General features: G+C 40.4%; 1 protein-coding gene across 1 annotated transcript in view; it reads right to left on the bottom strand.

Annotated features, from left to right (window-relative positions):
- The window catches only part of LOC113045513 (nesprin-1-like), a 64,260-nt gene that overhangs the window by 35,547 nt on the left and 15,026 nt on the right, over positions 1-13,687 (bottom strand). Inside the window, 18 exon segments of the mRNA XM_026205920.1 lie at positions 515-658; positions 889-1,071; positions 1,488-1,610; positions 3,262-3,447; positions 3,551-3,688; positions 3,777-3,959; positions 4,442-4,594; positions 4,821-4,976; positions 5,089-5,254; positions 5,409-5,683; positions 6,623-6,832; positions 6,941-7,085; positions 7,195-7,532; positions 7,641-9,804; positions 9,918-10,183; positions 10,705-10,881; positions 11,123-11,248; positions 11,360-11,506. Of these exon segments, the coding sequence (XP_026061705.1) occupies positions 515-658; positions 889-1,071; positions 1,488-1,610; positions 3,262-3,447; positions 3,551-3,688; positions 3,777-3,959; positions 4,442-4,594; positions 4,821-4,976; positions 5,089-5,254; positions 5,409-5,683; positions 6,623-6,832; positions 6,941-7,085; positions 7,195-7,532; positions 7,641-9,804; positions 9,918-10,183; positions 10,705-10,881; positions 11,123-11,248; positions 11,360-11,506 (5,280 nt within the window).

The raw sequence follows: 13,687 nt of genomic DNA, 5'->3' as shown, positions 1-13,687 counted from the left end.
GAAATATTACTATAGTAATATTTCATTGTAAATTGTAAAAAAAAATGTAAAGAACAACTGTAAAATTATAAAATTAATACTTATGGCTATTTTAATTGCATCATTCAAATGATAAACGATTTTGGTGAATTTTTGGTGCAGCCCTACTCGCCCTTCATGCGTGTGAATGTGTTTGTGTGTGCAAATGTAAAGGAACAGAGCAAAAGGACGTGAGAGAAAGAAAGAATTTGATGCCATTCAGGACAAAACAAACTGAGGTCAAAGATCAAAGAACTACTTTTACACCCATTGAGAAAACAGTAGGAATTTATGGCCTGACTCATTCCAACCGAATGTAGGTCGACTAGCTAAGCGATATGTTTAGTGATCGCTTAGACAACACACCTGCAATGAATTGTGAGACTGACTGATGCACCAAACAGATACCACTGCTTACTTAAAGAAACAGTCCTTAAAAAAATCACATATATTTGTGAAAATATAAAAGTCTGAAAGAAGGAATTTCCTTCCTCACCTCATGATTTTGTATCTGTGTCTGAAGCTCCTGTATGTTTCCTGTGGTAACAGGACGGTCCTGAATAACATGGTGTGCTTCTTCAATTAGTCTCTGTAGTTTCTTGACTTCCTGTTCGTATTTCTCATACTGCACCAAGGCCTCCTGGGGGAATGTGAAGAGAGATCCTAAATGAGCCATTAAAACCACAAGTGCCCAGCCCCATGACCGGGCTATATAAACTATGCAAATACACTGAAGGGGACATTTTTTCTATTTAAAATGTTAGTAGCTTAAAAGTTAGCTCAAATCAGCATAAAGGTTTAAATGAAAGCTTGAACTGAAAAATCTATATCAATCCCTTTATCTAAGAATGTGTTGTCATCTACAGATACCTGTAATATATTGCACTGTTGAATGGTATTGTGTTGTAGGTGGCTGCTCTCTTGCTGCAGACTTTGTGCAGTAACACATAGTGGTAATGCTGCAATCACATCCTCTGGCAGCCGGAGGACACTCTGACACATCTGCATAGCCTGCACCTGCTGCCTATGACCCTCAATCTCTGACAACAGGAGCTGAGCAACACATACTCAACATTAGCTTGATGGTATCACTGATCAAATCAGCACATGTGATTTTCTTGTCAGCACGCAGAATTGTTTTTATTTTTTATTACTAATCAGTATTTCGTTCTTGATTTCTGCTCTTGAAAAATATTGAAACAGTTGAAGTTTATTTTCTTACATTGTTTTCTTTCTTTTTATATGCATAACCCATTAACTAATGTTTTATTTGTTATATTTATGCTATAAACTATTTTTAAGAAACAAGAAAAAAATATATTGGAAAAAGTAACTAATAATTGAGACAAGTCTTTTTTCAGTGTATAATAGTACAGAATATAATGACTACATTTGTATCTGACAGTATAAGATACATCGGAGGAATGAAGGAATGTGTTAGTAGAAGTTATTAAGAGTGAGCGGTTTACCTGTCTTTGAGTCAGCTGTTCTCTGAGACTGAGACGTGCCAGATCAGGAGAGGTCAGAGTCTCCTGTACTCTCTCGATGGACTGATGGAGGCTCTTCACGTCACTCTCCAGTCTCCCCACATCCTAAACAGAGAAACATACAGTAAGATCATTACGTTCGCCTCAATGTCGATTTGACTTTACAGAGACAAATATCCATATATTTTATTAAATATTCCATTGGGTATGCTTTCATGGCATGTAACTCAATTGCAATAATAATAATATGGTTTTAAAAGGATTCAAAACATTAATTCAGCTTGCTGTTCAACAAATATATAGTTGCACTATTAGCATTTTAACACTGAAAAATTCTACAATTGAGGGGAAAAAAGCAGGGAAAGGAGAAGAAAGGAGAACGATAAAGGAGCCTGTAAGAGTGATGCTATGATAGACAGGGAACTGATATATCAGCATTTGGCAGAGTAAAAGCACCTGGTTGATTAACAGAAACACTAGCTTCCTCTTGTGCCGTTTGGATATACATTATCAGTCAGAAGTCTTTGAAGAGTAACATTTTTAATGCTTTTTAAAGAATTCTCTTCTGCTCACCAAGCCTGTATTTTTTTAATCCAAAATACAGCAAAAACTATAATATCGTGAAATATTTTATACATTTTAAAAATAACTGCTTTCTCTTTGAATGTTTTAAAATGTTCTTTATTCCTCTGAACAAAGCTGATTTTTTTAGCATCATTACTCCAGTCTTTAGTGTTACATGATCCTTCAGAAATCATTCTGATGTTCTGACTTCCTGCTATAAAAAAAACATTTGTAATTTGGAGCGAATATACAGTATGCAGGCTTGGTCAGCAGAAGAGAATTCTTAAAAAAGCGTAAAAAATCTTACTGTTAAAAAACTTTTTACTGGCACTGTGATTGTGATTTTGGCTTCGGGTATTGAAAAGCCCGTTTCAGTCCACAGCCCCACTAATTCAATAGTCAGACTGCAGGTTAAATCATGATGGGACCCAGAACAAGAGGACTTGCTGAGATCACAACACTGCTAAATCAACACAGTGCCCCTGAGCAACACACTGAAGCCATTTAACTTCAGAGAATGTCTGCTCAATCACAAGCCTTGAGGCCACAAAATAAAAGCAGCTCAAGTGGGCCTAAAATTTTATAAAGTGGTGCTTTAAACCAAATCAATGTAATTCTCCAGCGAATTCTACAGTTTACTAGATTGGTGGTCCTTGTTTTTCAAAGTCAGGCAGTAAAGAAAGAGAGCAAAGATGAGGAATCCAAAAGACAAAACAAAAAAACCTGACATGCACAAATATATAGGAAATTGGTTTCCTGGGACAACAGATGATCATATACATATAGATAACTACAGATTATACAAATAGATTTCACTGCAGAATTTCAGAGACATAATAAGTAAAATAAACAAGTCATCTTGCTAAATATATATATACCATTTGACACAAAAACTGAAAAGGGCACAAAAATGTTGCCCATTTCTGATTGTACGGCTTAAGATAAAACTATAAAGCAATGTTTAGTTAAAGCACTGTGGTGAGCATACAGCAATTTAATGAACAAACATCAATTACGTCCAGCAAAGAAGACAGAACGATGAAGAATTACGTTGCTAATCTAACTGGCCACTAGATGGCAATGTCTTTCTAAATATACAGCAGACTTGAAGCTGACCATGGGCACATGCACAGCCCACTGCAATACTCTTATTTTTTCATTATAATACGCGTGACATGCTGCTATGTATAACCTTGGCTGCATCCTGTAGCATCAGGAGTCTTGTTTTGGCTCTCTGCTGCAGCTCTTCAGCATGTCTGCTCAGTTCAGCCACCTGCAGGTGAAGAGCATCTGTCTGGACCACCTCCCCCAGCAGTCCAACCCTCTCCTCCAGACCCTCAAACTCCCCTTGGAGATCTTGCCACTCTTGCAATAAGGCCTGATTGAGATATATCACAAAACAACATTAAATTTCTACCCAAAACAGCCACTGAAAATTCAGAGAAACTGTGATTTGATCTGGCTAAAGCAGATGTCACCACCTGATGGTTTTGGATTTGCTCTTGCATCTGTAAGGTTGGACTCCACATGACGTTGGCTGAGACCACAGTCTCTGCTTTTTCTGTCCAGTTGAGAGTTAACATCAGCATTTCATTAAATTCTTCAAAGTTCTTTTCTGCCTAAAATAGAAAAAAAGGTAAATTTGTTGAATGCATTTTAATAATATTTTTTTTTATTTCTTTCAGTCAGGTTTCCCCAAATGCTGACCTTCTGAAGGCATGTGGTCCTTCCCTCTGCCAGTCTGCTGGTCTGAGCATGAAGATCAGTCAGTTTACTCAGGCTGGAGCCCAGCTGTTTGGCAAGGAGAGGATTTTGCTTACCAAACTCCTGCACTGCCACATCTAGCTCGGACAGAGCATGACCACACTCCTCTAGTTCCTCTAATAGAGTCTGAATAGAGAAAGAAAAACAGAACAAATGGCAGAGAAAAAATATGTTCAAAGTTGTAAATATGCAAAGATCAAAGTGTTGTAAAAAATGACAAGTTGCCTTTTTTGGCAATTTAAATAAGATTAAATAATTTTAATAATAGATGAAAAAAATTCAAATACTTAAATAAAAAATGCATTGACAACTACAGTACATTATATAAGCTGAAGTACTAATGACAAACTAAAATAAAGCTTAATATATAAAAAAACATGAAAATTTACACAAAAACAATTACTCAAGTTATAAATAAAGACTATAATCACACATACATATCACTAAAATAACACTGCCTTCTTATGAATTCCACTCTATAACTATATTTAGAAATCAGGTTGTACAGAAGTCATTCTTAAGCACACTTCTGTCATCATTTACACTGTCCATTTCAGTAATCAGGGCAGAGTCTGTACCACAGATTCCAAAGACTTCTGCATTCATACCGCTGTCTCCTCTTTAGCCTCCTCAACATCCACAGCCTTCTGCTTGAGTTTCAAAGAGATGAGTCTGACTTTCTGTGAGACATCCTGAAGTCTGGAGTTAAAGTCTTCTTTTATATCTCTGCTATGTTGGACCTCTCTTTCCCGTGCCTGCACCTGAGCACAAAATAAATAAATAGGGAAGTGAAAGAGAGACATTATCTAATCTCCTTTTCTTTTAAACCTAACTAGACTGGTCTATTTGGCTGCATTTACATTGCAATGCCTACTGCACAGATCTTACATTTTGACACAAATCTAATTTTTACATGTCAACATTAATCCCTCACCAGAATTCACTTGGTACATGTATTCTTGACATTCCTAGTATGAATGAAGGTACCTGATCTACTGCAGAACCCAGAGCCAGTGTAACCTCTGCCAGCTGGGCGCTGATCTCTGAAGGAAGGGTGGCATTGAGGTCCTGGTATTTCATCTGCTGGCAATCTGCAATCTGCTCAAGGTGCTGGCGGTGAGACCGCATGCCTCCATGAGCCGTCTAGCAGAAACCACAAAAACACACCATCATCAGTAAAGTAAACTGGGCTGTAGGATGTTAGAGTGCCAGTACTGTCTGCATCTCCTACACTGTATAAGGTGGTTTACATTACCTCCAGGTCAGTGAGCAGGTTATCCAGGTCTGCAGTGGGGCTCAGCAGCAGCCCCTGGGTGTCCTGAATCCACCCTTTCATCAGTCCCAACTCCCTCAGCACTTCCTCTCTCTCCCTCAGCTCCACCTGCACCTGCTGCCTGCTAGCACACACCTGCTGCAATAGACTGAGGGAGAAAAAGGACACAAAAAATACATATAATGCAAATTATAGAAGACATAAAAGCAAATAACAGAAAATTAGGTTAGGACATTTAAAAAAAAAAGACAGAATGACAGATAGAACAGAACAGAACAGAGAGATAAGACAGAAATTCATACTCGTCATATTTCTCCTGAATGCTCTGAATTTCCAGCAGACATGGACTGTCTTGGCTGTTTTTTGTGGTGGAAGCAGTTGCATGAGGATGGAGTAACAGGTTGAGCACATGGTGTTTGAGGAGGCTCAGGGCACTGCTCTCTCTCTCCACCTCTCGACTGAAGGAATCATGGTACTCCAAAAGACTGTGTAGGGCTGCCATACTAGAGGCTTTTTCCACCATGTTGTCAGGAACACGACTGTGCAGGTCCTCACAGACAGCTTGCATTTTCTCCAGCTAATCACAGAGAGGGACTGGTTACTCCAACAGATTCTACTGCTGTTAATATGTGCTACTGTCATGGTATAACATTTATACATTTATTTTATTGTTAAAAAGGTTTATGTTGTTCTTATATAGATATATACACAGTTCAGACATCAGTAACTCCGGTCACAAAAGAGCAGCTATCAGGACAGCTCTATAACTATTAATAATGAATTATTGAAGAAACGGACAAACAAACTCTACTCTCTCTGTTCTACTAACAGCTTTGCGAGCAACTGACTCATTCTTACTGACTGATGTCATATCCTCAGCTGAATAATGTAACAGGCTTAGGTCACAAAGAAACTACACAGAATAAGTGGCACTGGCAAAAATGAACAAGAAACAGTAATTGCTAACATTTTACTTAGATGGATGCCTGGATAGCAAAGTCTCATCAATAATCTTTTTTATATTAAAAGTATTAATGTTGGATAATCTGATAATGTTGGATAAAAAATACAGTATGTTACAGAGTGTGTTACACAGCATATGCCTCCATCAATGAAGTAATTTCCTGTGATAGCAGCTGAGATTTATGAGAGAATTTGTGAGTTGGTAACTTCCATGTTGGGCTATTTTTGGTATGGACTGTCATTGCCAACCATTACATCATTCTCAGGCCATTGCCGGCAACTGATGCTCTTGTCTGATCACAGAACCACAGCCATGGTTTAGTTAGCTCTACTACAGTGTCTCACTGCTTACAGAATAACTGCTTTTACTGCTGTCTGTTTATTGAAATGTCATCAATCAATCATTTTATGGCATTTTGTCTGCTTATTCAATTAAGTATTGTATCTGATTGCAATTTGGCATTCGCTTGATTACATTCTCTGCAATACAGAGTCATATAAAGAGTATCGTAGTGTAATGAGTTGAGAGAGTGTATCCATGAGGCTTCTCTACCTTCTCCCTGGTGCATCTCCAGTTACACGCAGAGTCCTGGAGGGCTTTCACCTGAGCTTGAGCAGCACCAAACAACCGAGTCCACCGATGGCCCAATGAACAAACTGACCGAGAAGCAGTGTCTTTTATGTCAGGCTCAACAAACTGTGCTGCCTTTACTTTCAGTCCATTCAGTGCATCTTCAAGACCCTGAACTTGTGACACAATATTCTGTAGAAAAAAAAGCGAAAAATTACTAAATATTTAGAAAAGCTGTAGCACCTAATTTAAAGTAAATGTATAAGAATTAGCCAATAAAACACATGCTTAGTCATGAACCTGGTATAAACAGAGCTTGTCTTCAGCTTCTTGTTCAGAGTTTGCTCTGGCAGTTGTGAACTCCATCATCCTTTTCTCAATTTCATTCGTCTGCCTGATAACTTCATCTGTTTCATCTTGGAAGGATCTCCACTGAGTTATGCTTCTAATCAAGAAATACAGTGACGGATGTAGTATTCAACAGGCAGATACAAGTTTGGGTCTTGTGTGCTTTATTTACATCTATTTAAATATCAAAACCTCATTAGCATTACCGTTGCAAGTTGTCTTGATGTTTTTTTAGCTGCTTGAAGACCTCTGTGCCCTTATGATAAGACTCCTCACAATGTTGCTGGATTTGCTTAATTACAGTAGGGCTCAAAAAGTCACCCATTTGAGGAACTAGATCTTGTATTTCTTGCATTGTACCCTTGACGGACTGTTCCCGGCCTGTTATATTTTCTAAGTCCTTGAGGCAGTCTGACATTTTCTCCAGGTCTACCTCTTTTGGGGCCTGCTTAAGTAGAGCACCAGTGTCCTCAAACCACTGCTGGAGGGTTTGCAAGGAATGGTGGTATCTTTGGAGTAGAGACAGAATAGACTGCAAGGCCACCTGAGGGTGCACATCACAATTTAATGAAACATTATTAAGCTAACCTTCAGTATTTTATTACTCAGTCAGAAAACACAGGTGAACTGTCAGCAATTAATAATAACTTACCTGTTTGGTGTTGATAGCTTGTTGAAGATCATCCTTTAGTTCTGGAATAGTCATTAAAGTGGTTTCAAAGATTTTTGGAAATGGCTTTCGATCGTTGATGTACTTCTCTTTCTCTTCATTAGTTACATATTCTAATACTCTAAACCTAGATTTCATTTCTTCTTGAAGTGCTGACAGTGACCTGACCTCCTCCTGCACAATCTCAATTTTAGCTTCTTCAAACATTAATGGACATCTTAATTGATCCCTAAGACTCTTGAGCCAGTCTACTGATACTTTAATATCAGTTTGAAAATCCTTATTTACCATAAAACCTCTCTCACATTCTTCTATGTGTGTATTAATCTTTTGCTTGAAAGTAAGAAGTTGTTCCACTCTGAAGATAACCTGAGTCTTAAGGATCTTTGAGTCAAAGTGTCGGTTGGGGTCATCATTTTGTGCTTTGAGACCCTCTGGATAGGATCTAACCTCTTCAAGAAATTTTGCTAGGTTGTGTAGTGTAGATAATCTCTCCGTGGCATCTGTCTCCTCTTCTCCTTTGGAGTCTAGTTTGCCAAGCTGTTCCTTTAATCTAGTGATGCTATAGTCCATTTTCTCAGTAACTGTTATATGGTCATTTAACAACTTTAATGTTTTCCTTAATTGTTTCATCTTACATTCGATCTGCTGGTTTAGACTGCCATGGAGATAAACCAGCTGGTCAATGACTTCAGGAGCATATGCCTGACCCATGACAAAGAAATCCTGAGTTTTACCCCTAAGATCTTTCATCCCCTGAAAGAGATTTGCAAGACCTTTGATGAGATCTTCATAACTGTTTTGCAATCTTTCTACATCTTCTAGACTTTGGTTGGGTGACTTCATCTCTAAACCATCACATTTCTCCTGAAGTTCCTTCAAAGCCTTTCGTGTGACATCAGTGAGGGACTCAAACTCCCTGCGGTCCAAAAGCACTTGTTGGATCCTTTCGCATTTCTCTCTGATTAACAACAGCATGTCATTATATTGTTGTGGAAGGCCATTGAGTTTCTCATCTAGGTAGCAGTGGTCAACCTCATTTAAGGTGGGAAGAATCTCCTGTCCTGCCCTTTGGACAATGAGCAAAAGGTTTTCATACTCTGAAGCATGATCAAGAAGCTGTTGGTGTTCAGTCAGCTGGTTGTGAAGCTTCTCATCATTCCCACTTAAGTCAATAATTGGAAATGTAGCGACCTCTGCTTGTTTTAGCCACTCGCAGATCCTGTCAAGGTCCACTTTAAAGTACTTCCGAATGACTAGCGCTTTCTCCAGATGCTGCAGATGCTCCGTGCTCTTCTGCAAGGAAGCCTCGAAGGTAACTTGCAACTCCTCCAGCTTCTGAAGGGTCTCCTTCTCCTCGTCATCAGTTGCATCCTTCACTAATCCTCGTCCATGTACCCAAAGAGATGTAAGCTCCACCTGATATGCTCTTAAGCTGCTGGTAAAATTCTTACAAGTTGACACCTGCTTGTGCAGTACATTTGGTAGGAGCGCCACATGATCATCTGCAAGAGCCCTCTGCTCTTGCTTCTTGATCCATTCGGCTGCTCTGTCAAGGGCTTGTAGAAACTGCGTTCGTTCTGTAAACACTTTACTGAGGCTTTTACGATACTGAGCCGCCTTAGTTCCAAGTGATTCTATTCCTGTCTGTGCTTCCTGGACCAAAGTCTGCAGCATCCTACTTTCATTAAGACCGAGCCGAGAGGAAAGGCTATTGGCATCTTTCACAGCCTCTGCCAGAAGCTTCTGTTTGGCCTCCAATTCTGCACAAAAGCTCAAGTGATCAAACAGGAAGCTTTGGGCCAAATCTGGAGGGGGGCTGGTCTTGAACACTTCAGACAGGGATGGCTTCTGCAACTCAGCCCACTCTTGAGCCTCGCACAAATGGTCCTCAATTTGACTCAATTCTTCCAGTGTCTGCACTAAATCTTGGATTTTCTTCTGGACATGGGATTCCACCTGGGTCCAATGTTGCTCCAGGTAACCCACCTGCTCCTTGACCAGGTCTCTCTCTTCTAAGCTCAGACGAGGCAGGATCCCATGCCTATTATTTCTCAAGTCAACTAGCACACATCTCTGGTCCTGCAGGTCTGTGGATAACTTATTTAAGGCATCCAGACACTCAGATGTGCTTTCAATATCTCCCCTAGAAAAGATTCAGTGTTTTGTGAACAAAGAGAAGAATGACTGAAGATTAACACATGGCAACTATCAAACATAAATATGCTGTGCAAAAATTTGAAAGGAAACGTTGCATGCCTGGCCAACTGATCCCATTTCTTGGACAGCTGGTCAAACAACTCCTCCACCATACAAATGCAGTCATGATAGTCCCCGCTCCTCTGTAGATCCTCCTCTTTTTGTTCCAGCAGCTGTGCAGCCTGTCTGCCCAGATCCAGCCAAGCACAGTGCAGACGCCCAACTTCCATAAGATCAGGGGACTCCTGACCAGCCGTTAGCCTATTGATGCTCTCTCTCAGCTGGGTCAGATCAACCTGCCTGGCTCGCATCTCCTGGATAAAGTCCTTTGTGGCATGAAATATGAGGTGTTATTAATAAATGCTGCCTATCTTTATTTGATATCCTGCCAAATGGACAGCTCTGGATGACACCCTCTGTTACTGGCAGAGAGTGAGCTTTGAAGTAATTGGGGTTTTCATTCAATCTATTGTTGACAATTGTCAGCACATCCAGGGATGGTAATATGTGCTATTTTTCACACACAATGAAGGGGTCTGCCTGGACACTGTTATTACAGGCATTGACAAATCAATTCACACAGCCATAATTACACCCAGACGAATAATCTGGGGAGAAATCTTTATTAATGAATGAAGCTTCCTGCCAGGAAATGTAAGAGAGGGTAAAGCTTACCAGAGCTTTTAGCAAAACATAATAGACTGCATCTGATTAACTAATAAACTGATATTTGATGTAATAAATTTGGTGTAATTTTTCTAGAAAATCTCTTATAATCCATGTTTCATTAAACGGGTTATCATTTTGCTGTCTTCAAATGTCATCTGGACACAAAGCTGTCGCTTACCTGAGCCTGGTCCAGCTGGCTCTGAGCAACCTTTGGCTCGAGCTCAGCTGGCCTCGTTAACATGCTCTGGAGGAGTTGTTCAGCCTCAAAAAGACGACACTCAAGGTTGGAACGCAAGTCTTTGATCTCTCTCCAGTTATCTGCTAGTTCTTGAGATTCCAGCATCCTTTCCTCGATCTGCATTAGGTAGAAAGCATCTCTAAACATTTGCCAACCTAATCTAATGATATGGGGTTTTGTGATGTTTTATCATATTGTAACATTGAAAAGTATGGGACAATCTTAAATCAATAAAACCTACACAAACATCTTTTTCCTCCCATCACCCTTTAGGAGCTCCATATAAAAGTACCTGTAGTTGAAGAAGCCACTAAAACCTGAAGAATAAAGGTATTCTTAAAATCTATTAGTCACTCACCTGAAGTTTGACCTGCTGTATCTCAGCAGCCGTCTCTCGTACTTTCTCATCAGAAAGATCACAAGTGGAGCACACCAGCTGCAAATAGGTACTAGCCTGTTCCTGCAGAGTTCGATCCTGCTTCATCTGATGGAATTTTTAAGATATCCCCAAAATAATTGATGATAGAGTCTGGCTATCTTATACTTCATTGTGATACTTTTGTGTACATGCACAAAGCAACATTAAAACGTATACCTGTGCTAGCGCCTCTTGTAGGCAGTGTGGTGCATGTGGAGGAATCTGTATCTCCTCTTGTACATTTGAAAGCCACGTCTGACACTGTTGCAATGCATCCTGCAGACTTACATGCTTCTGCAGTTCCTGATCCAGACTCTGATACACCTGCAAAACAGACATAACAATTGCATGTAGTGGCCAAACATAATTTGCTAAAATTGATACAATACAAGTTATAGAAGTCATAACTGAGCCAATTCATAATGTAACATTTAAATGGTATTTTAAGTAGTCCTTAGTTGTATAAAACTGGAACAGCATGACAAATTTGAGGAGCAAAACAGAAAATGACATGAGTGGCATACGGTTGACCATGCTAGATCTGGTCAACATAAAGCAAAGCCCATTTGACAGGTGTTGAATGCTCTGGCATCCCTAATCCCATGATCTGAAAAGCTGACGCTGATTGACATTCTTAATACACAAGCCCTCGTGAGGGCAGGCAATGACAGGCTTGCTTTGGCAGACGACAGGAGTTGGCAGAGCACATGCAAACCTAGGAACTCATTGACCAGACTGCCAGGTGGTGGGATTTACCGGATGGCATTGTTATGGAAAGGTTGGCACAAGATGTTGGTACGGGGTATAAACCAGGCAAACCAGAAGGGAGGGGTTTTATAAATGTCTCGGCTTGTTTTGACAGAATTGGACTTGATGGGTAAAATAAAACTGGCCCGGGGAAGGGGGTGAGGTATTAATATTGGTGGTTTGCTCAGAAAGTGACTGAGCAGGCAGTGTGTCAGATGGCAGGGAGTAGTTGGCATATTAGGGCTGCGTGTGATCAGGGTTCTTAAAGGAAAGCAGCTGGCAGCTTTTGGTATGATACTGCAAGAGCTGGAGTAGGGGGGAATGGTGATTTGCAAAGGGGGTATGTGCTCACTTTCATTGCCGTGGGCTTTAATGATATGCTTTCATGGAGAAATGATTTCTTAGTGCCTCCTGATGGGTCTTCTTGTAATGACACTGGCATGCAGAAGTCAAAATGTCAAGCACATTTCTTTGCCAGACGTCCCTAGTTTATTGACTGCCTGGTAAGGGTTGTTTAATCTGATTTAGACAAATACGCAGAAAGAAGAATTTCGTCAGCACTTTAGTTGGACCGGTGCAACTAGGAAGCCAGGCAGGGTGGATTAAAATAATCAGGAGGTTCTGGAAGAGTGGCAGATAGTTGTCATACACTTGAGCTTACAGCTGGAACAAAGCTTCGATGTGAGCAGAGGGACAATAAACAATGACACCGACACAATGACTAGAAATCATACAATTAATAAGCACTAAGGGCCCTATCTTGCACCCAGCGCAATTGACTTTTTACACCGACGCATGTGTCATTCCTATTTTGCACCCACGCAAAGTGTGCTTTTCCCTCCACAGAAGCACGTCGCTAAACTAGTGAATGAACTTGCGCTCCCTGGGCGGTTCAGCGCAAAAAAGGAGGCGTGTTCCGGCGCAAACAATCCCTGGTGCTATTTTGCTGTTCCATTAAACAATTGCGCCACTGACCAGAAAAAACCTAGTCTAAAGTCAGTGGCGCGTTGCGTGTTGTTCATTATGCTATTTTAAGGGCGCATGCTTGACCATAATGTATAGCGTGCACAACGCGCATACACTTTGCTCATGTAATCTACACAGATGCAACAGTTATTTTTGCACATCATAAATTGTTACACTAAAAAAAATATTAACACATGAGATGACGGAAATCATTGTGGTGTGCCACGAAGATGTGAAACAATAGGCATAAATCTAGCTTACAAATTATTCAGGCTAATTGTAGTAATTAAGGATCAGACCTGTTTGCCAATAGTGGCAAGACATATATGTATATAAGGACATCTGACAAATTGGTTTGTCCGTCAAGAACCAGGAAAAAAAAATCGATGAAACAATTGTGGCTATTTCCTCCCACGCCTGCTTAACCGACGCCATTTTGGGTGGGTTTCTCCCATCCCCATACAACACAACTTGTCTGTCTTTCACTGCTCTTACAAGAACATCAGTCTCCTCGGCTGTGAACTGCTCCTGGCGTGCGCCTGGTAAATACGCCATAATAATAGCAATCCATAATGGAACTTGCGCACCTGCTTTTAAAGGGAATGTTGGATGACGCTCTGATTGGTTTATTTCACGTTACGCCCAAACCACACCTATGAATAATGAAGCTACTTCAGACCAACCCATTTTAGATTTGCGCCAGGCGCAAGAGCCATTTATCCCGCCGGGAAAATAGCAACAGCGCCGAGACCCGCCCACAAAGTTACTTGCGCTTCGCGCTTTGACACTTGC

The sequence above is a fragment of the Carassius auratus genome, chromosome 27 (genome assembly GCF_003368295.1).
Source record: "Carassius auratus strain Wakin chromosome 27, ASM336829v1, whole genome shotgun sequence".
NCBI classification, from domain to species: domain Eukaryota; kingdom Metazoa; phylum Chordata; class Actinopteri; order Cypriniformes; family Cyprinidae; genus Carassius; species Carassius auratus.
This window is presented reverse-complemented; position numbering and strand designations above follow the sequence as displayed.